The following is a 25,299-nucleotide window of genomic DNA, read 5'->3' as shown; positions in this document are numbered from 1 at the left end:
CACCCTTAACCATAAACATTGCACTTATCCTGATAATGATAGTATTCTTTAATACAAATGCATTTTTTTTGAAAGGCTTTAAGTTTTTATGTTGCTGAGCATTGTCAAATCTTTTTCACGTCTTTTCTCATTCATAGTCTGACTAAACCTGGCCTTAACCTCCAATCTTTGATAGAGGCAGAGACATCTCCTCAGTCCATACGCAGATTGGATGACGTTGAGATCTAACCCACAAAGCGAAGAATTTGCTTGACTTGGAATCGATTACTGGTGTGAGCCTCATCTTCCATTTTACCCTTGAAGGGGCTACTATTTGGCAGATGTAATAGTCTTACATAAGGCATCTATGAGTGTTTCGCAAGTTACGTAAGGCACAAGACACGGATCGTTTTTGAGGCAATAAAAGTGTTAAGTTTGTGGTGTGAATGAAAAAGGTCATGGTTAAAAACAAAAATCATGGTTATACAAACATTTCCGTGACAGACAGACAGGACATGCCATCATCAGTATCATTCATCTTGAATGTTACTCCGTAGCGCAGGAGGATTAAGACTGCCATAGGGGATGGCAGGAGGAGATTCCATGCTGGATGATGGCCTTGGAGTAAAGCTGTTCCATGATGCAGTCTGGGTTTATGTGGCCTTACTTCCACATCACTGTCTTGAACCAATCTGGAGTCAATTTGTTGGTGTCTAATAAGTAGACAGCTTGGGCCGGCGTTCACATCTATTATAGTGCTATGAAGAATATTACATCATTCGCAGTGAAACTATAAAATTCATTTATTCAAGTCTCATTTATTTATTCAGCTTATAGTTAGCATTTTTACTGCCTCACATGTTACAGTGATATAGAGGGACTGGTATCTCTACATACAAGAGTCATAAGAATGCTTGCCAGCTTTGTAACAGCAACAAACCCATTAACGTTTATTATAAAAAATATATAAAAATAATTACCTATTGTACAGATGCTCATGTAACTTAGTAGATGCAGAAAAGAATATGTTTTTGTGTGAAGGAGGCTTGTACCCACTGACCCTTAGATACTGACTTTGGTCACATTTACCTCAACTTGCTTTAGACTCAGGCCAGCCTGGATTAGCTGGATACACTGTACCTTGTGGTATGGATGAAGTGCATTAAAGCATTCAACTGCAATTCACTCTTGCACACAGCTGACTTTATTCCGTCAGCCCAGAGGTGCTTGTTCTTTGTCACGCCAGCTATTGTGTGCATTACATTGCGGAAAGCCTGTGGTGTGTTGTTTTTAGCTTGGCTATTGATGTCACTATGGGATTCTCCGCCTGGGGGCCTAAGGGGCCTTTGGGTGCCGTAGGATTAGTAGCATTGCTCCTGCTTGGAGTCACACATTTTTTCCCTTCACTATTGGTTTTCCTCCTGAGGCTCACCAAACATCAGGAACTGCATTTTGAGAAGCAGCTTTTCTTACTTGAAATTTCCATCGCCTTTTTGACAAAATTCACCTGGAACTCATCACAGCGCAGGACTTCTCGGAAAAAAAGAACTGGAAATGCCCTCTCAGGCTGCCGTTCTCACACTTTCAGTGGAAATCTAAACAATCCCCCCCACCGCTTCTTTCTCTCTCTAACTCTTTTTCTCTCCGGCTCTCCCTAAGCTTTTCTCTCTTACACATTTACCTATAGCATTCAATAAGTTGGTCTGAAAGAGCTGTGTGGAATAGATGGATAGATTTGTAGTAGAAGTTCTTTGCTTTTCTATTTAACTAAAAAACAGTGATGACACAAAGACACTCCCACCTAACCTCACTTTTGCTTCCGTTATTTGTTTTTACAGCCCAGCATGATTTTTTTTTAAATATCACCTTCTGTTTTGAAGTAGTATACATTATAGTAATAGTATAGTCATGAAAAAGTTAGGGAAAAAAAGAAGATTTATATCCATTTTCAGGTAAAGCTTGTGCTGACTAAGCTGTTTTGTTCATTGTGTATCATTAAAGGGATCAGCGTTTAGCTCACAGGCTCCAGATTCATACAACCTCTTCCTGACCAGTGCTGTCACTGATGGTATGAAGATTTGGGACCTTCGAACACTTAGGTCTGTATTATTGTAACATATTCTGTGCAATTTGTATTGAATGTACTCTTAATATGATCATAAGGCAAGGAAAATTGTGCTTTATAATCTACTGTAGTCTCTTGCTTCTTAAAGGGAAATCATGTTCAAAACCTATAAGCACTATTGTATCAGTAGCTAATGCATTTACAGTAATTGTAAATTACTGTAAATGCTGTAAATGCTACTACAACAATCTTATGTAGTAAATGATTTACTACATAAGATTTCTTTTTGCAAAGGCTTTGAGCAAAGTATATAAAAGATCAAGTAACCCTGATGTCACAGATCAGTTTGTCGACTTTTGTTTTTTTTTTGTTTTGTTTTTTTTAACATTTTAGTTTTTTAAATTGGTAAGCATTGTTGCCGACTTTCTAGATGGTATTTCACGAGTGGATCACAATCTGATTGTACTTTTTGGCATTCATATTTTTAACACCATGAGCACTGTTGTATCAGTAGCTAACGTTCTCATTGTTGTACCTCCTCTGTACACATTGACAACAATTTGAACTAAAAATGTCAAATTTGGAGTCATCAGTATGAAAGAATTCTTTTCGGATGCCTCTTCATCTTTTGTGCTGCACTGATTTCATACTGCACAACATGTAGAGACATGCCAAGTTTTCAGCTAATAGCTCTGTTGGAATTACCTTGTTAGTGCAAAAATACTATTTTAGATCTGCAAAATTCTTTTATCTTTAGCATTTTGATAAAGCCAGATAAAGAAATGGGAAGAAAATGTGTGTCTTTGCAACTGGCTGCTTGTAACAAAGTGCCAAAAGATAAAGATGAAGACACTCCTGGTCATCCCTTGATTTAGTGGCTTTTTTATGCTTAAATGATTCATTGGCCAAAGTTAAGTGGTTTAACAAACAAACAAAAACAACATTCCTCTGAAGACAGTCAGGTACAAGCATTGGACTGAAGCCTGGATAACTCTTGCACAAGACTACTTTAAGAAAGGATTAGAATGTCTCCTTGTTAGCAAAATACAAGGAAATGAGGGCTAGCTCAAGATTTTCTCCTAATACTATACATTAAAGGAAGTAATAGTGATCAATATGCTTGGAAATTCTGAAAATTTCTTTTTCATTATGAAATTATTTTGCCAAAATTTGTAACATTCCTATTCAACCTTTATCACCTGTTGACAAACCTGGATGAAGGTTGGCTTCTGAGTCTAGTGTTATTTCACCAAATCCTCCAGATTCTCATAAGTCCAAGAACGTTAGGAAAGAAATCATTTTTATTACACTTCTTTTGTTGAGACTAAGAAGATGACCTTATATTCGACTAACTTCAACATTTTCTTACACAAACATTCCTCAGTGATTTGGATTTTTTTTCCCTTTCTTCTTTTTTTTTGGGCCGAGTTCAATGGCATTATTGAGTATTTCATTCTTTCATGCCTGAAGCTGCTTCCATGTGTAACTCCTCTTCCGTCCCTCCATCAAATCTTAATGCTATCTGATAAATATTTGTGGCTCGTTTCTAGGTCAACCCCTCATTTTAAGAGGTTTTATCAAACATCCCTCAGTACGCAGAGTTCTTTGGAGGTGAAACATACGCATGGATGAAAACAATTAACGACTATTAACCACAAAACATGGCACCAGGCCACTAAATAAATATTTCAGTCTTGTTTACTGCTAATCAAAGTAATCAAATCAGTGTTAAAATTGTTTATCAAATATCTTTGCAGGGACCCAAAATTTGAAGTTTACTAAACTTGTGGGGCCCAACAAGTCCCTTATGGGGACAAAATCTATCAGCCCATAAGTTTGAAGACATTTTTGAGACTCAAAATGTGGTTTTAGTGTCAGGGATACAATTAGGTTATGGGTTCAGAATAGGGTAAGGGTTAGGGCTTTGCATTCACTTTTGATGGTTAGGGTAAGTGGCTAGGGAAAGCATTTTGTCAATTAGATGTCCGCACAAGGATATGAAGACACGACTGTGTGCGTGTGTGTAAGTTTGATGAACTGACCCTTATATGTACCGGGACATTTCAGATATGTGACGCAAATGTTGTCTCTATCCCATGATAATTGTAATGGCGTTAAATTTTTTCAAAGGAAATGCACAATAGTTAAAATGGAAATGTCTTTTCATCGAAAAATGTTATACGATGATGCACTGAATTTGTGCTGACAAGCAGAGAATAAGATTACTCAGGAACTCAATCAGACCAGGCATTTTCTTAGAAGGTTCTGATTAAATAAGTGGTCATGTTTCGTTTGACAGCTGCAGGATTGCCAGGACAGCTGTTGTCCGTCAGCACGTGATGACCATGGCCACTTTGCCAAACAATTAGTTTAGTATACTGTATAGATCCACTATATTGGTTAAAGTACTTTTAAAGCCATAACCTTTCAGTCACCACTTGTATTTTGATATGTATGCAATGTTCCAGTTGAAGGGTGTACACACCAGCATTAAGCATGATTCAAAATTGATGACATGCTGATTCTAAAAATAGAGAACAGATGGTGATGTGCTTCACTTTCCATAATTTAATCAGTCTGAATCTATGTGAAGAAATACATAAACAATGTATTTACATGAAGTAATATTAAGAAAAAGCCAGCTCTTATCTGATAATATTCTGAAATGTATTGGCAGAATATAATGAGCTAGGATTACCCTGCTGATTACCTTGATGACTGACACCGAATACCCAAGTGGATTCAATAACTGTATCGCCTCTCACTCAAGAGGATCATACCCTCTGGTGTAGTGATCTGTAAAATGCCAGATAGTTATCACTTACGCAACATAGAGTGTGTATGTGTGTAACTCATCTTCCCTTCTTCAGTCAAAACATTAGCTTCACGCTCTGGCCTAGAAAACCAGATGAGTGCTTACTGTGAACTGCTAAAGTGTTTTTTAAAGTGCAGTAGTGACAATTTGTGTAAGTACTGTTGCAGCGCAGAAATGTTAAGATGTAGTAATGTTGCCCTAGAAATCAGAACAGGTAATAACTTGTATGTGCTACAGTATTGTTTGGCCTGTTTGTGCTGTTGAAATTCAAATGATGTTTCTATGAGGTATTTTCCACGAAAGAGGATTAGGGCCACCGAAAAAAAAAAAAAAGTGGGCAAGTCTTTTTTTTTTCTTTCTTTCCAGAACTCTGAGAAAAAATTATTCTGAGATTAAAGTCAGAATTCTGAGAAAAAAGTCAGAATTAGGAGAAAAAAAGTCAGAATTCTGACTTTAATCTCAAAATTCTGGGAAAAAAGTCAGAATTCTGAGAAAAAATAATTCAGAGGAAAAAGTCAGAATTCCAAGAAAAAAGTCAGTCTGGAAAAGAAGAAAATAAAGACGTGACCACTTTTTTCCCCAGTAGCCCTAATCCTCTTTCATAATTTTCAGTGCATACAAACAAAAATTGGTTTTGTTGCTAGGTTGTTGCTAGGCAACACTATATAGATATAATGTATGATTTTAAAATAGCTTTTGTGGATATAAATAAGACTTTATCGTTGTAAATTTAAACTGATAAAACACTTTTATATGGTGAAGATGCACCTGTAACTGAAGGGTCATTTTACCCCATTGCTGATATAGATAAGAACCTTCATGGGCCTAAAATGTAACTGCATGTCAAGTTTGGCTGCTAAACTCCTGATCTTGTCAGAGTTGATGAAAAATGAAGCAAACACAGACAGAAAGTTTGTGTATTATAAAAGAAAAGAAGTTTTTTTGTGACGAAAAAGTTCATTATTTAAGAAATAACTGTTCGAAATCTTTCCAAAATCTGAAGAGGAAAACCTATGGACTGTCCCATCTTGTTGCTTCTGTTCTATCATATGGCCTTTTTATTGAGGGCTACATGAGCAAATGTCATAGTCAGCTGACAATGTCGTCATCCTGAAAAAAATAGATAATTAAGTAATCCCATTGAATACGAGAGAAGAGCAATGAAAGAAAGCATGCCATTAAACTGATCAAACAGTTTTCTGGCACAGTTTAGCACCAACTCAACATTATAAGTTCCATAAAGTTCTGGTACTGGGTATATCAGATTTCTTTATGGTCGGTGAATATGCCCTACTTTTAGCCCAACTTAATGACATTAGCATATGAATGTCAAAGACATGCTCTCACCAGATGCTGTCAAAGCACTGGCCTGCCACTATGCCAGCTCATATAGAGGCACTAGCTTAGTTACCTGTTAGTGGCATTGCAAAGACATTACATGCCTTTGCAAACCAAATGAAACAGCACAGAAGTTGCATGAGGGAAACATTTTTCATTAACGAAGTCTCTTTCCTGTGTTTTCCTTGAGTCATGCTCAACTCCCTGTGCTCAGCTGGTTCAGTTGTTTGTAAAGCAGTCCATGGAGTGCCGTTCTCCTTCTGTTCCATATATTTTGCACCTTCAGCTCAACGCTTCAGCATCGTAATGTGTGCACTGTGAAATAGCATGCGTACCAAAGATATCCCATTTCCCAAACATTTATTTTAAGTTTACTAGACCCAGTAAAACCTTTTAGATTGCCTTATAACATACAAACTAATATAAAGGATCACTGGTCAAGCATCAAGTCTGTACGTCACATAAAGTTGTTTGAATTTATTAACATCAGTGATTTCTTACCACTGTGTGCTTCTTCTCACCAGGTGTGTACGGCGTTATGAGAACCATGTAAATCGCTGCCAGCCCTGCTCTTCAGCCATTTCGCCATGTGGACGCTTCATTGCCACGGGCTCTGAGGATAACTGTGTAAGCAGTCTCACTGGGTCCATCAAAGCCACCTGTATACATTGCAAACAGATAAAAAAAAATGTTATCGTGTCAGTGTATAGTATATTGTATAGTGTCAGACAGTCTCATGTCCTTAAGAAACAGGAATAATCCAGCAAAGACCTGGCACAGCACCTGAGAGATGGCCAAGTATTTTAGACATAAAATAGATATACATGTCCTGGTTGTAAAACATTTATGTTATATGATCCTGCTTGGCGAAATGCCCATGGCACAGGTATTCAGAATGGCTTTTGGAGGAGTTGGTAGAAATGGAAATTTAAATTGTACCATTACAGGACACTACAGGTAAGATCACTCAAACTGGTGTGAAGAAGGAAAGCAAACCAAACACGTGACTTGTGCACTGTAGAACCAAGTGGTTCAGTTCGGGACAAAGAAAAAAAGCTATGGCCTTGGTTTGGCAAAATGTGATGGCTTCAACAAGACTGATTCTAAATCCACTAATTATATAATACCTCTACTCATTGCAAAATCACTGAGACCTACAAGATTAACTTTAAAAATTAATTCCCAAACCCTAACCTTCTCATATCTCCCAAGATGCCGTATCTCCTCACCTCCTGCTCCCTGATCCTCCTTCCTATAGATTCACTTTCAGTCTCAGACTTGCTCACATGGATGCCAGAGCTGTCTCACATGTGGCACCCTAGTTTTAGAGTTCTCTACCTGCTAATGTTTGGCTAATAAATGTTGTCACCCAAGTTAAAACTACAACATAACTGACCTTAGGAAGGTAAAAATAGCAGCAAAAATGATTAATATCTTTATCAGTTTTACTTCCATTTAAGGAAAGGACTGTTTGTGCTTGACTCAGAGATTTGTATTTGGATTCAACCCTTTTTCCAAAGAAGTCAACATTCATGTTGAAGCACAACTGTTTAATTGCTTTTCCAGAACTTGCCTTACTTTCAAGACGTTTCCAGAAGACAGCCTCCCTTTTCCTTATCCATCTCTCTGTTCTTCTCGTATACGTGCTTGTTGAAAGCAGTGGAATAATATATGCATGCTGCCGATTCTTATTAATTATGGGGACTCAGCACAGCACAGACTTTTGCATCTCTGTTGAGATCGGTCATTTCCAGCGTTTCTTGGAAACTGGGAGAGTATACGGTAGTGAGCTACATCGTATTTATTTGTAGCTGCCTTGAGACTTATATGAGCCAGACACATTTGTACTTGTCTTAATATATCAAAAAGCAATCATGGAAAAAAAGTAACCTGAATGGTCTAAAAAAGACTCCCTAGATCATATTACACATTTTCCAAAAATCTTAGCCCAAAAGTAACCGAAGTGGAATATCATTTTAGCATGGCTGATATTAAGCTTTTCTGTATACAGATGAAATATGTATTATTTCTTATCATGAAACTGTGACTTAATTATCAATTTATTAATCAGAATATATGCTCAGTGATATATTGCAAACCCTCCTGACCCTGGGCTCTGCTCCGTTTCAGTTACTATTGACATAAACTGATACATCATGTGATCCATGTGATATTAAAACATTCCTAAGAGAACTTTTTTCTTCCATATACCTAAATCCCTTTCAGGCATCACACACTTCATAAGCCTTAGACAGGAGTCACTCTTTTGACAGGATTCAATTGAAGCAGGGTTTTTTTTTTTCTTTTTTTCGGGGAAACATGATACAAAACAGCTGCAGGAATTTGATGAGTCTTCATCTTGTAGCAGACATCCCCACATCTGTTTTTATCTGTCCTTATGGCACTGAGGTTAATGCATTTTTCTAAAAACTTACTGATTATATTTAGAAAAAGTATACAATAACAAACTTTCTGTTCTAAGGTCTCAAATGAAACAGATGGAGCCACTCAGTACACTAACGATTTTTGGGGGTTTTCTTTTTTTAAATCAACGAGAGGAAGTATAAAATCCACAACTCCCACAGGGGTGATTAACAATTCCTAACTACCTCAAAGCAAAATACACTAGTAACACGCAGTATCTGAAAGGCTTTGTTATAATTGGTAATGGCAGCTTGATTTTGAGATGTTCACTATTTTGAGATCTGTCTGTGCAACAAACTTCAGTATGAGTATTTATGTTTTGACATTAAAATTTACGCTTACACAGTTTTTAAAGCTGAAAATCAGCATCCAACACTCAGATGTTTAAAGTGACCTTCTTCATCACTGTTTACCATTATTTATATCACAGGTTATCCGAGCACTCGGGAATCAGGAAACTACTCAGTAAATATAAGAAGAAGCATAGGACATAAAAACAATGCAAACCGTTTTTTGATAAATTACAGATTTTGTTAATTACTGAAAAACTGCTAAAATTCCATGTTTATTTACTCTATTGAACTTCAGTTATTTTGAGATTAGTCCAGCACGAAGGATGATTGACTTTGGCATGATTTTTAGTGTTGCTATACATGTCTGATTTCTGGACAAGCTTTAATCACTTTAATACTCCTGTTTACAAGAAATTTGGTCTTTGGACATTTACCCCTAGCAATCAATCTTGGCTGGACATTTTACTATATACATGCACTGTATATTAAATGTCATTTGTGTCTGGAAGTACAAAAAAAGATAAACATTTACCCTTGAAGCTGAAATGATACTCAAGTTGATCTGCATTATCATCATGCTCGCTCAGAACATAATTGTGTGCTGTAAGTACAATAGTACACACTAAGCTTCTGTATACATTCATTGTGTCCTTAATTGCAGGCCTATGTGTATGACATCCGTAGCAGCAACTATCTCCACAGATTACAAAACCACTCAGACACTGTGCTTAATGTGGCCTTCAACCCTGCTACACCACAGGTAAGACTCTGATTACTGTTTGTTTTTGTGTATAGATAAATATGCAATGATGTGCCTCGATAAAATATCTTTGCTTCATATTCCAATGAAAACTGAATGATCTCCTCTGGGTAACATGACATGCCACGACTTATTAAGGTGTCTTTGTCTGTACTCACTGCGTAGTATAGTCAACACAATACTTTAAATGTGACAAATGATTGACTTGATGTCACCTATCATTTTGTGGAATGAACTGAGTTTAACATTTTAGCAATATTCACATTTTTTTTTGTAGGGAGCTAACCCTAGCTAGGTTACTGAGCAAGGTAGCCTGTGTAACCATGCAGTTTATAGTGCGATATCTACAATGCTATACAAAAATCTTGAGGTACTGTTCATTTCTTTACATTATGCTATGAAAATAAGAAACAGGTGCAGCATTTTTTTGAAACATGTGAATTCATGCAAGCCAAAAGTACAGATTCTATAATTCCAGTGATTGAAAGTAAATTTTTGGTATGACAATCATTATTCTTCAACACATCTTGAACTCCTCTTTATGTAGTATTCAGGAATAGTTCTCCAGGCTTCTTAAAAACATCCAAAGCTCTTCTTCTTTGGATGTTGGCTGTCTTTGATTCCTTTGATTCCGTAAAGATGGACGCAAACTGCTTCAATAGTGTGGAGGTCCAAGCTCTGGGAAAGCCTATTCATGACTGAAAGTGTTCCATTGATGGTAATTTTCTACATCCATAATTCCATCAGTTTTGACAATATCCCTAATGCTACTGGCTGAAATCCAGCACCGAGCCATGACAGAGCCTTCTGTGTCTTACAGATGGCTGTACCTCTCTCTTTACCTCCTTCATACATAGAACAACAATTCATTGCGGTGCCAGTTTAGCTCAGTAAGTTCAGCAAGCCTCCCATATATTATAAGGCTAATGCAGAGGTCTGGTTTCAAATTTGCCCCAAGGCCATTTTATGCATTCTTCCCCTAGTCTTTCACCCAGCTTTCCTGTCTTTTCTGCACTTTCCTATCACAATAAAGGCTAAAAAGCCCCCATAAAAATATTGGATTTATCATTCCACAAGACCTGTTGGCACTGATTTTTAGTCCAGTTCTTTTGTAAGTTGGCATAACTCATCCTTTTCTCCCTGATTTAAAGTTTAAAACTGGTTCCGGTTAAATTGTCTGTGATGCATAGATACAACACTGGTTCATCCCTCGAGTTTGGGGGTTTGGTATTTCTTTGGTTAAATGATTCATAGGCCTGTGTTAAGTTGCTTAACAAACAAAGAAAAAACATTCCTCTGGTGGTTAGGTTCAAGGGCTTTCAGGACTGAAGATGAATGAAAATGAGCCAACGAAAGACTACACACAGCAGGGAACCAAAACACTGCAGCCATCAGACCTAAATAAGCAAAAGCAAACAAGCTGGTTTCCGAGCTGGTTGATTGCTGTACACAATGTAACACATCAAGACAAATTGCTACAGGATCTTTTGTCATTCGTTTTTTTATCTTTGCTTCCGGTAGCCACATTTTCATGTCTGATAGATCTAAGTGTTCAGTCTGGATTCTAGTACCACACCGAAGACTGGAATTACTATAATGGCACTTCAGCCAGTTTTATTATTGGGGCAAGCTTCTCCCATTGAAGTGATCATAAGTCAGCAAAACTCTGAAACTAGAACTTCCTGATCCTGCATTTGTTTGACTGGGATAAAACCTTACAGAATCCAATCCTTGGAGCCACGGCATAGGTGCATATGTATGCAGGAATCTTCAGATCATAGACACTGTGAGCTCTGTACTCGATAGCGTGAATCGTTTAATGCTAAGTTACATCACCCACAGTTTTATAACCGGTCAAAATGCCTCAGTAATGAAAAATCATGTGACCTGTGATAACTTTACTCACCTGTGACTCAAAGCTGCTTTCAATTAAAAAAATTATTGAAAGGGTTTAGTTTGTGCTGTCATCCACCCATCTTCTTTTGCTAATGGTTAGGCTGGAGCTTATCAAAGTTATCACGGATCGAGATGCAGAGTACACCCTACCCAGATTGCCAATGTGTTGCAGGGGTTGTTCTGTGATCTATGAATTATTAAAAGTTATCCACAAGGATTTAAAACTGTTTGTTATCTTTGCCTGGCCTGCCATCAATCTAGAAGAAAACAATTCATGGAATGTGGGGAGTTGCACCAAAGAAAACAGAAAAGATATGTGTTTACTTTGAATTGCCATTACAGTGGTGCTTTATACCAACATGCTTTTAGTGACTAACAACATATCTAGTGCCTTTTTAATAAAGCAACGCATTCCTTTTAAAATATCCAAAGCAAGAATACTTATAAAAAATAAAATCTAAAATATAGATTCTATGTTATAATATCACAGCCTTTGCTGAACATCTTTTAAGATTTGTTGACTGTGTTGTCAACTCAAGGCACATGTTTTAAATCTGCATGTCCATTTTTGTAACTCAATTCAGCGAAACTTTGGAGCACAATGATACATTCAGATTTCCCAGCTTGAAAGTGGAAAGCTTGGTTCATAGCCATTATCTGGCTGAAGTACAGTGATCTGCAGAGTTTGAAGACACACTTCATCAGTCAGGGCGTGCTTGCTCAACATTAGTACTTCTGTACATTTTGTTTTATTTGATGGGACAAATTAGAAATTCAGAAACAAGACATGTTGAATTAATAGACTGGATCTTTATCTTACTTTCCACCACAGGTGTCAGGTTGTAGATTGAAATAGTGATATATATCTTATCAGAAAGTAAATGTATATAATGTATTAATGATGAACATATACTCTAGTAGTATTTAAATTCTCACATTCATGTAACAGGCCTTTGCATACAGAATACATTATAAAAAATGAGGGTTTTGCTGTAAAAACCAGTACAGCCTTGCCACAAACTACGTCAAACTAGGCTGAAAGTTGATATAAGAATTATGTTGATGTTAAGACGTACAGGCATCTAAATGTTTAGTTAGGTAATTTATCTGAGTCTTGTGGATTAGTCAAGTCATTTTGCCTGTTTTGTTGAATTTTAGTGGAGTTTTAGCTTACTGGTAAATTGTCTTCTGCATTTTGTCAACCAATTATCTGATTGCGGTTAGTACACAGCTGGGCACAGTTGCATGCATCCACCACAGATTGCTGTTCCCAAAATGATTTCAGGGTGGTTTGACAAAACCCGTTTAGGGAGGCAGTTTTGCTCAGTTGTGATTGGAGATGGGTCTGATGACATAAAAGCTCAGTAAATGTTATGATTCCATCCATAGCACTGGTATGACTTTATTTACTGGTTCTTTAATTTTTCCTCAGTTTCTCAAAAGTTCAGTAACTCCCTTTGTCCATAATTTTGCCAGATGTGATCATTAGCAAATCTTGTTTGCTTACTTGTGAAGCAGATAGTTTATTTTAACCCTGCAGAAGTGCCTGTTCACCTGTTGCTAACTTATACTTTACTCAGTTTATCTAGTTTTGTTTGCGTGTGTGGAATTGCATGCTTACTTATCTGTGGTTTAATTTTTGTGAGCCAAAAGCAATAAGTCAAAAGTCATTTTAAGTTCAAGAAGTCCTGAGAAATGGCCGGTTAGTTCTAAAGTTAACCATGTGATATATTGGAAATATGCTGTGCTCATGCTTTCTCCTAAGACAAAGTGCTGGCAAAAAATGTCCCTAACCTGTGTTCACCTTGCTGTTGATCTACATTTGAGGGCCAGATGTTCTCCATATTTACAGCTGTGAGAAACTTCTGATGGGAGACACAGACAGATAATGCAATGCATATTTTCCACTCATTTATCACTCATGTTTTCCACCTGAATACTTAAAAGAGAATCAAGCAGACAGATCCACCTCAGGGTTTATTCCCTTAGGTTTATTCCTGTACTTTAGTCTGTAATTAGGGGTTTTAGCTTTTATTGTCACTTCACAATGCTGTCTTATAAAATCGTGTGGGAGTTGCATTGTATGCAGCTGTAAATTTGTTTGCAATTTGTTTGCTTTTTTCTGTGTTGAACCTTAATGTGCTACTGTGAAAATTAGAGCAGAAGGATTTTCACATGCAACAGGGGTGTTCTTGTCATTCCTTGCATATAATACAAAATAGGATGTTCTTTTTTTCTTTTTTGAGATTACAATTTAGTAGTGCCTTTAAACAAGGCAATCATGCTACTGTATCCACAGGTACTTTTTCCACTGAATTTGGAATTTTGGATTCATATGTAAAGAAAAATGCTTTAGCCAGAAGTGAAGAAACGGGTCACTGGGTCAGATGAGGGGCACAGATTTCATGGCGCTGCACACTGTTTGGATTACTCATATTTCTGTGCTGTGTCATCCTGACCTGCTGATAGCTTAACTATCAGCAGTTCACTTCAAAAGACGGTTCATTATTGGTGTAGATGAGCTCTTCTAAGCATCTGTTGAACCAGTTGTTACTCTCTTTGTGAAAATGTCCCTCTTCTTTGTCTAAAGAGCTTGGAAAGAAAATGGTTCATCTTCTTCAGTTTTTAGAACTGAAGAAGCTTCTCGGATGAGAGGTGAAACATCTTCAAGAAACTAAAAGAAGTCCAGACGCTTTTCTTTCCAAGCTCTTTAGACCACGATGACCTGGATGACTGAGAACCTTTACAGACATGTCCCTCTTCTTTCTGACACTTGATCTTTAAGTTAAGGACCTTGTTCATCTAAACCTCAGTGAGTAATTTAGCAAACAAACTGAAGCCAGCTGATACTTAAAGTGTTTTTGTTTGTGTTGTTTTTTTGCCTACTGATGCCTTATCAGTAATTTGGTTTAGCACTGAATATAGATGAATATTGAAAGCCTGCATCTAATTCTGTGCTCCTCATTGGAATTTTTTTCCTATAAAAGTTGTTAGTATCAGTTGTAGATAATTTTGTTTCTGTAGACATAAAGTTTTCATTTTAATTACGAAAATTAAAGTTCCCCTAGTCCCCAGACTCCCCTATAGAAGGCATGTCAGTGGGTTTAGGGAGATCCTAAAAGTATTCCCTGACTGCCTGACTATATCCTCAGTTGAATTCAGCAGCACCACACTTACACTGTACACCCTGTGAGTGGAGTTTCGGCTGCCAGTACCCATCAGCTGCCTCCAAAGTCCCACAGGCTAACCAAGCCCAATAGGACTCCGTCTTCAGCTTGATTACTCACTTCACCTACAGTGTGCACCATCAGGTTCAGGGATTACCACCATGACACCTTGCGGCCAAAACTCCTAGCAGCTGCCTCGGCAATGGAGGCGCAGAACATGATCCATTTGGACTGAATGTCCCCAGCCTCCCTCGGAATGCTGTCGAAATTCTGCCAGAGATGGGAGTTAAAGATCTCCCAGACCAAGGCCTTTCCCAGACGTTCCCAGCTCACTGTTAGTATATAGTTAGGTGCGCCAGGTCTTTCCAGCATCCTCTCCTAACCCTCGATAGGTGATCATCAGTTGACAGCTCAGCTCCTCCCTTCACCCAAGTGTCCAGAACATATGGCTATGTATGATGCCATTACATAATCGATCAGTGGCTTGATGCCACATGCACTTAAGGACATATTTATGTGCAAACATGGTGTTTATTTTGGACAAACTATGAGTTCCACAGAAGTCTAATAGCAAAACACCACCTGGGTTCAGATCAGAAAGGCCATTCCTCCCTTACACTCCTTCAGGTATCACTGTCATTGCCCACATGAGCATTGAAGTCTCCCAGAAGAATAACGGTGTCACCGGAAGGAGGACCCTCAAGAACCTCACTCAGGGACCCCAAAAAGTTAGTGCCATATACTGAGTAAGCTGAGGGGATATAAGAATACCCTCCTCTGCCGCCAATTCTCAATGAAGGCAATTCCAAAGGCTTGCGTTGAGGTGAACCCAACTATAACTTAACCACACACACCATCTTAGGGTCTTTCCCCACCAGTGAGGTGACGTTCTATTTCTCAATAGCCAGCCTTGATAGTTGGGGATCAGATCGTCATGGTGCCTCTGCCCCTGACTGCTGCTCGGCACACATTGCACCCGACCCATATGGCGCCTCCTGCAGGTGCTGGGCCTACAGGAGGGTGGGCCCAATTTGCTCCTTCGGGCTGCACCCAGCCAGACCCCAAGGCTGCTACAGCTCAGTCATTGGATGCTCCCCCTCTGGCTCCCTCCCCAGGCCTGGCTCCAGCTTATTATTAGACGAAAATACAAACGTTTTTAAATGATGATTTCATTTATCAAGGGAAAAATCAGCCACCAGCCTATCTCGTCGTATGTAAAATAATAAGTGGCCCTTTACAGGTATGGACTGAGACAAAAAAATCAGCCCTAGCATTTTTGGTCCAAGCAGGCCACCATGATTGGTCGCAAATGGTCCAGTTAAATATACGCACATAAAAATATTTGAAACTATCATTATGTGTATCAGGTTTTTTTTTTTATCTGGTTGGTACAGTCGTTGGATTAGCACATCTTAGCTGATACTAGTTAAATATAAAGTGTAGCTTTTAATTGTCACATACTGTAGAAACTGCAGTGCAACTGTATGTATATATAATATTCATACACATACTGTATTATGTTTCAATTTCAATTTGTTGGATTATTGATATTGAAAGTTTTTCTTTTCAATCAGGTTGTAAAGTTGTTGTTGGATTCGGACATCTTTTTAGCAGTGCATGCATGCGACAATGAAAAACTACTCTTTAACTGTTAGTCAAAGCAGTTATTAGCGGGAGACAGATCGATCAAAATATTGATAGTATTGATGCTCGCACTGGGATTGGATCTCTTTTGTTCTGATAGGTAACTATTGTGAAAGGTAAAAATCACAGTGGTTTTGTGGTCATTAAAATGTGTTCAGAATATGCATTTCATGATGACTCATCTCATAATTCATGACATATTGCACTCCTCTACATAGGCTGTCTTCATGGGTTAAGTATTTATATCAGTATTAGTATTGGCAAAAGTGATCCTGTATTTACTTGGTATCGTACTGAAATTTGTGGTATCACACATCACTCGAAGTCATTAATTTTACTTTTTTACTTACATCTCTACTTTCCATCCATTTTCTTCCCATGTTATTTAGACCTTCCTCCATCTCTTTCTCACTCTGTTGTTGAGACTGCTATCCCTTCTCCTGCACTTCTCTGTTTAACGCCTCTTGTGACTATGAGGGGTTGTTGCTGGTTGTTGCTGGTACTATTGCTGCTTATATGATTAATTTAATTTACTTAATTTGACATATATTGCACCATTTCACTTTTGTTTGTCCATCATTATCAGCGTCTTCAACAATAAACTCTACAAGGTGCATGAGTGCAATGGGAACGTAGGGGCCAGATTTGATTGGGCAATCCAGTGTCACTAATGAACAAATGGGCTTCTGTTAGTGCTTGCATGGCCGGGGTGCAGCAGCCCCACAAGCCGGCTTGTAGCCTGTATAATTATCAACAAGGAAAAAAGAAATATTGACCCATCAGCCCACAAGTACGTTGGCCCACCAGGCAAATGCGTAGTATGCTAGATTACCAGTCCAGCCCTGCCCCCTAAACATAATAACTGGTTAACCACTTTGGCAGCAAAAACTGTAATCAAGCATTTGCAATAGCTGGCAATGAGTCTTTCACATCACTGTGGAGGAATTTTGGCCCACTCTTCTTTGCCAAATTGTTTTTATTCAGTGCAATTCAGTTATTAGATTTAGGGGTCGATTACTTTTCCACATATAGCCAGGTAGATTTGGATAGCTTTTTTCTTTAGTAAATAAAACCATAATTTAAAATTTAAAATGTATCTAATTTTACACTTTGTTTGATGATCTGAAACATTTAAATGTAACAAATGTGCAAAAAAACTAAAAAAATCACTAATGGCTCAAATACTTTTTCACACCACTGTATCTTACTGTAAGTTACTGGACCACCTTGCTACACGTCTGGTCAGTTTCTGAGTCATACATCTGTTTTTGTTTTGTTTTTTGTTATAATCTACTGTCTTCTTTTAGAGTCTTTGGACTAAGTGTACGTTTTTGAACTCCGAGGTACTTGGTTCTTATTTGCACTTAGTGTGTTGGAGGTAGCGCAGAACCATGACCACTTGCTGACACAATCAGTTGTCTGCAAAACTTTAACACGTACAATCATCCAAACTAAGATGAACAAAGAGTGAGTCATATCTGTGACTTTTCATGCTAAGTGCTTTTCTTGTCTCTCTATGTCAGCTTTTATTATCTTTACTTTTCGCAGCCGGGCAAAAAAAAAACCCAGCTGTTGTCCCAGTAGACATTTTTACTGTATCATTTTTAATTCGTGGCCATTTGGCAGCTGTTACTCACACAGCAGGGATGGACTAGGATATAAAAGGATCCCTGGAGTTTTTCCCTGAGATGCAGCACAGTGCGATCAGCACAATTACAGCTGTAATGAATAGCAATTCAATTTTATATCTTCGTGGTTGCAACTGCTGGTTGGAAAAAGTAGCACATTTGAGGACTCCAGTGAAATAAGATGCACTTTCTGATGCTGTTACATTATTATTTTATTAGTTTACAATGGTTTTTAGGTTATTTAACAGTAAAAATCATTGGTTGTTGCTACCTATTTTACCTAACAGCACCACACAAACCAATATATGAGTAATTTTGGTGTATCACGAATACCAGTGATGTCAGCGCAACACTTTGATTCATGTACATTGTACACTCACAGCCACTTTATTAGGCACACTCTTCTAGCAGTGGGTTGACCATTATTTTGCCGTTAGAACTACTGCAGGCAGATTAAACAAGATGCTGTAAACTTTCCTGGGAGTTTGACACAATAGCACAGTTGCTGCAGATTTGCCAGCTGCATATCCAAATGCAAATCTCCCATTCTGTCACATTCCAAAGGTACTCTGTTGGATGAAGTTTGTTTGAAGCTTCGTGATATGGTGCATAATCTTGCTGGAAGCAGCCATCAGAAGATGAGTACAATGAGCATAAAAGGGATGACAAAGTTAGCAGGAAAACTGTGGCAATTCAGTGATGTTCAATGCTATAACACCACTAATTTGTTGATACAAGGTGGAATGGAGCTCTCCTTTCATGATGTTTACTTCAAATTTTGACCCTACCATTCAAACCTTGCAGCATAAATTGAGGAAGCAACATTTTTACAGTCTCCGGTTCTCCAGTTTTTGTGAGCCTGTGTGTCGCCTCAGCTTCCTATTGTTAGCTGACACAAGTGCTACCCAGTGTGGTCTGGGTGTGGTATTCAGCAGTTTCTCAAATACTCAGACCAAAACATCTGGCACCAACAACCATGCCTCATTCAAGTAGACATGTTCAAGTCAACTTTAATGTTGTGTTGTTTCTACTTGCCCATTGAGCTGCCCATTTGATTGGCTGATTACGATAGATAGATAGATAGATAGATAGATAGATAGATAGATAGATAGATAGATAGATAGATAGATAGATAGATAGATAGATAGATAGATAGATAGATAGATAGATAGATAGATAGATAGATATGTTTCCTCTTGACCTCAGACATTACCCCCTTCGTACTGTCGCAGCCAGAGAATAAATACAGAGGTGGACTGCTGTCTACTCCAGAATGTCACATTACAGTGAGACACAGACTGAGCTGAGACAGCCTGGCCTGTGTTCAGCACAGCTGGAACTGCAATGAACAGGAAGTTTCAAAGTCACAAGAGACATTTTTAAGTATCAAAACCTTTCACATGCATTAGACAGAACTTCTTCAGTTGGCTGTGGTCTTAGGTAATAATGGTGAACTTCCTTTGTCCCAGTACTCAAAATGTTAAGTACAGATCCGTAAGTACAATCAGATTTCTTAATTTCTTCTATTTTCCCTCATTTCATGCAATTGTAATGTTTTAAAGATACACAGATATAAAGATTTACATTTAAAAAATATAAGGGTAAGCAGAGGATATAAAACATTATATTTTATATAACTACTTTCTTATATTCACCCAGATGGTATTGTCTGTTGTCTAATGTCTAAAAGGTTCTGAGTGTGAATATATCCATAAGTTACCAACTATTTATCACCACGAGCAACAGACTATACATTTCTTTTATTGATCCCATGTCTATGTAAAGTCAAGACTGAGATAACCGTGGTGACCATCTGCCCCTTTTTCCATCTGTCATCTGGATCCTCCTTCAACTCTCAGCATGGTCACTACAGAACATCTTGCTACGTTGGGCTCCACAGCTGATGAATGGCATCCTCTGGGAGGAGAAAACACATTGTTCGCCATATTATCAAATCCTTAGCATTTGTTCATACCGGTTTCTATAGACATATACTTTCTGTCATCCAGAGTGCCAAAATTTGACTCACCATTGAAAATCTAATCCACATTGCTTTCTCAATCGGCATTTTTATTCTGGCTTTGAACTGTTGATTTGTGGTCTCTTTTCCGTGGTGTTGAGCCAGTTGCTAACAATAAATTATGCAACATGCGTGACAAACCATGCAATGGATTTTCTGATCTTACTCAGAATTCCTAAAAAGTTTGGACTTGGACTTTGTTCAACCAAACCTCAAAACAAATGAACAAAACTCACAAATGGAGCCTCAGGTTATGTGCATAAGGTTATCTAAAATTCCACAGAAATCAAATTTGATGAAAACTGTGTCTGTCTTGAAAATGAAGCTGTAATGTCAGCCAAACCTGTCATGACCCACAATGACTCCTTTCTGTGTTTCTGTAGTAAGTCAGTATTTTTAACAAAAACATCTGATACCAAAGGTCACATAAAACCTTCAGCTACCCTTATTATGTGGGCTTGTTTGGGGCAAAATAAAAGTTTATGGTTGCAAAGATGTAATGTGTTGGATTCCTTTGGACTTTTCTGTGTTTATCTCTTAACACTACATGCTTACATTGGTGTATTATCACAGTAACAGTGGTTTTGGATCAGAGTTGATCCAAAACCATGGTTGCTACTGTAGCTGTAGTTTTAGGTCAAGGATGTCAAACTCATTTTACATTGTGGACTGTATACAGCCCACTTAGCTCTTAAGTGGGCTGGACCAGTATAACTCCCCTTTCTGTTAGTGTAAAGAAACCTAACTACACATTTAATCCCTAAGAAAATTAAAATGAAGTGCAATTTTAACAATAAGTCTCAGTTTTTCTATATAAGTACAAAATCTTGCCTAATTGTGCCACAAATCTGCCATATTAAAGAAATATGTCAGGAATAAATGTGTAAAATGGCAGTAAATGTTCTAGTTGTTCATTCCCCAGTTAAGTCCTGTAATAATAAAGTAGAAAGTTGTTAACTGACTTTTTTAACTTTAACTGTTAACTGTGACCCAACTGGAAAAGTTGGAAATGTCTACAGTTGTGAACAAAAAATAAAAATCAGGAATTCTTCTTTCTTTTTTTTGCTTTACTTTTGTGCAATATGAATGGCCATGGTGGAGGTTTTTTTTTTTTTTTTAGGAAAAGCTATAAAACCTATAAAAATACAGTTCACATTTTCCAAAGCCTTCCAGATTCTGGCCCCCGGGACTTATGTTAGACATCCCTGTTTTAGGCTTTTCAGCTGCCTGGGAGCAAGAACCAGACAGCCTGGCTGTTGTTGATTAAGGTCATTGAGGTGGACGTCATGGTGTACAAAGACTCACGATCACATACTTGTCATGGTCCCCGTGCCTGCCCGGCTGGCCCTGTGTGGCTACGTGTGTTGCTTTTGTCTCTCTCCTCTCTCTCTCCTCTCTCTCTCTACTTGCTGCCTGGGCAGAGCTCATTGTGGGCTCCCGCCCCTGGCCTTCACCACCTGCAAGCAATCACCTGTGGCTCCTCACCTTGTTTGCTCTCGCTACTTAAGGCAGTGACTGAGAGCACCTCTCCACTGGACTATTGAGTAACGCTTGTCAGTGCTACTTTAGCCTAAGCCAGTTTTGAGCTCTCTTCGTGAAAGTTTTCCGTGTTAATTCCTGATCTCTGTATACAGATTCTTCGTGCTCGGTTTGGAAGTTTGGACACTGAAGCCTGTTCGTGAGTGCCGCAGTGAGAGTGGCGTGTGTGAGGAAAGGACCTTTCCAAGTGCATTGTTCTGTTCGTGTGGAGCGGAGCAAGAGAGGACACTTTTCCCGATTCTTCCCTGTACCCCTGGGAACCTTGGCCCCCTTCTCCTTCACCTGTATATAGTGCACCGGGAGTGTGTAAATAAAATTAAGTTTTCTGTGATTTCAGTCTGCGCCGAGTCCTCCCTGTTTCCTCGTGACAATACTATGCATATTTAGATGTAATATGTTTGTGCTCACTGGGTTGCCTTTATGAGGAAGTTAACTTGTCTCTGGGATTCACAATCGCCAGGAATTCTTTAATGTGTCTATAGAAGAGAAACTGCAACTTTCACCCTTCAAAGGAAGAATGCATCCAGCCCAGTTTAGTGTGTTTGAGTCATCCTCAGACCTCAGCTATTGTGACTCCCTTTCCCAGCACAGGCATCTGCTTGCTGGTAAAGGATTATTTCTCCCGCATAAAACCTTTTTAGTACAAGGGAAAAAATGTTGGACCATTGTTGTACCAAATGTGTTTTTTATCACAACTTGGCAAATCATTGTTTGCCAAGATTCCTGATGTTATCATGGTTTTAAAAAACATGCTGTCTTTACAGCCACCTCAGGTCTAGATAATCACCATAGGTAAAACTCCCTGATGGGGTATTCCCATTTTGTAAAATGTTGGGTTTTTTTGATTGGTTCTTTGTTTTTCTCCACTTACCTACAAAGGTGTCATATAGAAGATGGACATACTGTGACATCATCCATTGGTTAGGGAAGTCTGAGTGTTTTGAGTGTCATCATTGAGGTTTTTGAAACATGGAAAGTAACTGGTGGATCTTACTGGACACGCTCACATGGTAGCTATTTGTCAATCACATATGAGTCATTATCTTATTGCCCTTTAAGACTCTAGAGGACACCATCATTTACTAAATTAACACCGAGGTCAGAAAGAACTGAACTAAAAAAATGAAAGAGAACTGAACAATTAAGAACATCAACTCATCATGTAGATGTTTACTGAGGGTCAAAGGTCAATGTGAGCCTAAGGTTTGTTTTACCCCTGACTTCTATACAACAAGATCTCTTTCTTTTCTTTTTTTTGTCAAGCCAGAGGCGTCAGGCACCTCAGCATTCACTTTCACTTTTCAGGCCCCGGAGGCCGTTACTTTATATAAAGTCTATAATCACTTTAAGACTGGGTGGTAAAAATACACTTGGGTTGAAGTGGCATGAAATAGAGGTTATAACAGCTGTTTGTGAGTTATCTTGAGTTATTTTTCCATAATATGGTATACTTTTAAATTCTGAACAATTGCACATGTAAAAATGTGCTATAAGTCTCACTGCAAAGCCCACATAGAGGGTTTCCCACTGCTTCTGACGGACTGTCAGAGTGCTGAGGTAATGCTTCCTCAGCCTCATCTGCTCTCTTGGCTGATAGAGACATATGATTCACTGTGTACGTCTCACTAAAAATTATAGTCAAGCATTGATCGTCTGTATTTGTGCTCGTCTGTGTGCAGCCTGCACATGTCATTAAGTGTGTAGTGTGTGCGTGTGTGTTTGCCTGCAGGGTGTGGATTAATGCTAGTTTATTGTTGTGTTTTTGTGTGGGTGCCTTATTAATCTCCAAATGTTTGACTCACTGAGAGTATTGCTGGCAGGAACCTCAATCTCCTTGTTTGAATAAACAAAGTTATATAACAGAGTTAAGGCCTGGCAGTATGATGGGTTTTTTTTGGGGGGGGGGGGGGTTGGTGATAAATGGCAGGTATGGAAAATCAAGAATTTTGGTGGGGAACACAGAAGGGTCTTGACCTCAGTGGTGCTCTTCTTCTTCGGGGATCTAGGTGTGCCATTATGAAACTCTGTATTCTAAATAGAGAGGTGGTAAAAAGAAGAGTGATGTCTGACACGGTTTTAGAAAAAAAGTGCAAAAATAAAAGCGTAATATGATGTCATGCTTTTTCTCTTTTCTTCACAGCTGCTAACTGGGACCCTGGATGGGAAGCTCAGGCTGTTTAAGTCTAGCAGTGGCTCTTCTTTGTCCTGTGACACCAGCGCTGCCGTGCACAGTGTCCTCAACAAGACTGTGTAATTACAGCTGGCCCCTGCAGAGCCCATGCAGGTTTTATTAATGCAGTTCCAAGTGGGATTTTCATTGGGAAAGAAGAATTTAAACGTTTTCTTTTTTTGCTCTTGGTTTAATGAAAAACAGGTAGAGTTATATAAAAATGTGCTCTTGTGTGTTCTTCCTCAGTGCTTAGAATTGTCAGTAGAAACCAGCTATTTCAGATCATTCGTCTTTGTTAAACTTCCTGCCCATGCTTCCAGTGCATTTCTTATTTAAAGGGAGCGCAGTGCTTTCTTTGAACTCATTTAGCCGCATTTTTGTGATGCAACATTTAGTCAATTAAACATAATATCGCAAAATTTGCCAAAAACAATTATTATTAGCAGTTATTCACATCTGTTGCACATTCTGAATGGTCAAGCATAACGTTTAGTTTGTTCAGTATGTGGAACAGATGTACTTCTTATATCGCTGGCTGTGACCTCCACTTAGCAGATCAGCACGTAGAGCTATGACATCAACTGGGTGCAACCTCTTTGGCTGCCAGACACACAAATGCTCCTACTGTTCATACTGATACACCCATCTCCATTGTTTGTGCTGGATGTTTAGTCCTTTCTACCTTAGTCACAACAAACTGTCAGGTACTCTAATACATAGTAGAGGATGTAAAGGCTCAATGTGAAATTTACATTTGACATGGTTACATTGCTGAAGTTAATGTGAGTGTGGCGTATGAATACACTGTTTCATCCTGGTTGTGTGTATTATATTTACTCATTTTTATTGTTGTGTTTAATAATATGTTGCTCTGATACTCTGATGTTACACTCAGGAGACATCAGTACTGGGTCAGACTTATTTTTGCCTTAATTCTTTGTGGCATACATTTAACAAGGTGCTGTAAACATTCCTCAGAGATTTTGGTCAGTAAACTCACTGTCATGTTCAATGAACCAGTTTGTACTCACGTACAGATAAAGTACAATAATTAATTATTTGTACTATTTTACTTCCTACCTCTGGTTATGAATCAGATTATTAAAAACATTTAAAATGTTCCAAAACTCAATAACAACACAAAGATTGTTGCTCAGTTAAGAAGTGACATTTGAACCTGCTACCAGCTGTAGCCACCTGTGTTGGCACACAAACTATTTGTACATACCTTTGAGATGTATTATAAAATAAATCAGTGAATCCTATATAAAATAGTTTCCATAGCACAGTTCAGTATAAAGATTAAATTAGCTGCAGGGACCAAAACGGTTTTTTGCACAACACTGTAAACATGCTTATTTCAGCTGTAAACATTTTCGCATGAAGCCTGTAGGACTGACTCAATTTTGAAGCAAACCTCAAGTGGCCGGTTAAGGAACTGCACCAATAAATTAGCTTTATTTTAACCTCTTTTAGGTTTCCTCTTGGTTTGCAACAATACTATTTACAAAAAAGCTGGCAAGCTTAAATTTCTAATGTTTCCTGTTTGATGCAAGATTCC

At 38.3% G+C, this 25,299-nt stretch overlaps 1 protein-coding gene across 2 annotated transcripts in view; it reads left to right on the top strand.

Annotated features, from left to right (window-relative positions):
- wdr27 (WD repeat domain 27) overlaps positions 1-24,568 on the top strand; it is a 43,590-nt gene extending 19,022 nt beyond the window's left edge. Inside the window, exons 21-24 of one of the 2 annotated variants that reach the window (XM_006800781.2) lie at positions 1,981-2,078; positions 6,722-6,824; positions 9,576-9,674; positions 23,709-24,568. In XM_006800781.2, the coding sequence (XP_006800844.2) occupies positions 1,981-2,078; positions 6,722-6,824; positions 9,576-9,674; positions 23,709-23,822 (414 nt within the window). In that variant the 3' untranslated portion in view covers positions 23,823-24,568. Of the gene's footprint in view, positions 1-1,980; positions 2,079-6,721; positions 6,825-9,575; positions 9,675-21,663; positions 21,866-23,708 lie in introns of those variants that run through there. The other variant, XM_006800782.2, reaches the window with a different exon arrangement.
- Positions 24,569-25,299: the final 731 nt, after the last annotated feature.

The sequence above is a fragment of the Neolamprologus brichardi genome, chromosome 13 (genome assembly GCF_056152115.1).
Source record: "Neolamprologus brichardi isolate AB-2024 chromosome 13, ASM5615211v1, whole genome shotgun sequence".
NCBI classification, from domain to species: Eukaryota; Metazoa; Chordata; class Actinopteri; order Cichliformes; family Cichlidae; genus Neolamprologus; species Neolamprologus brichardi.
This window is presented reverse-complemented; position numbering and strand designations above follow the sequence as displayed.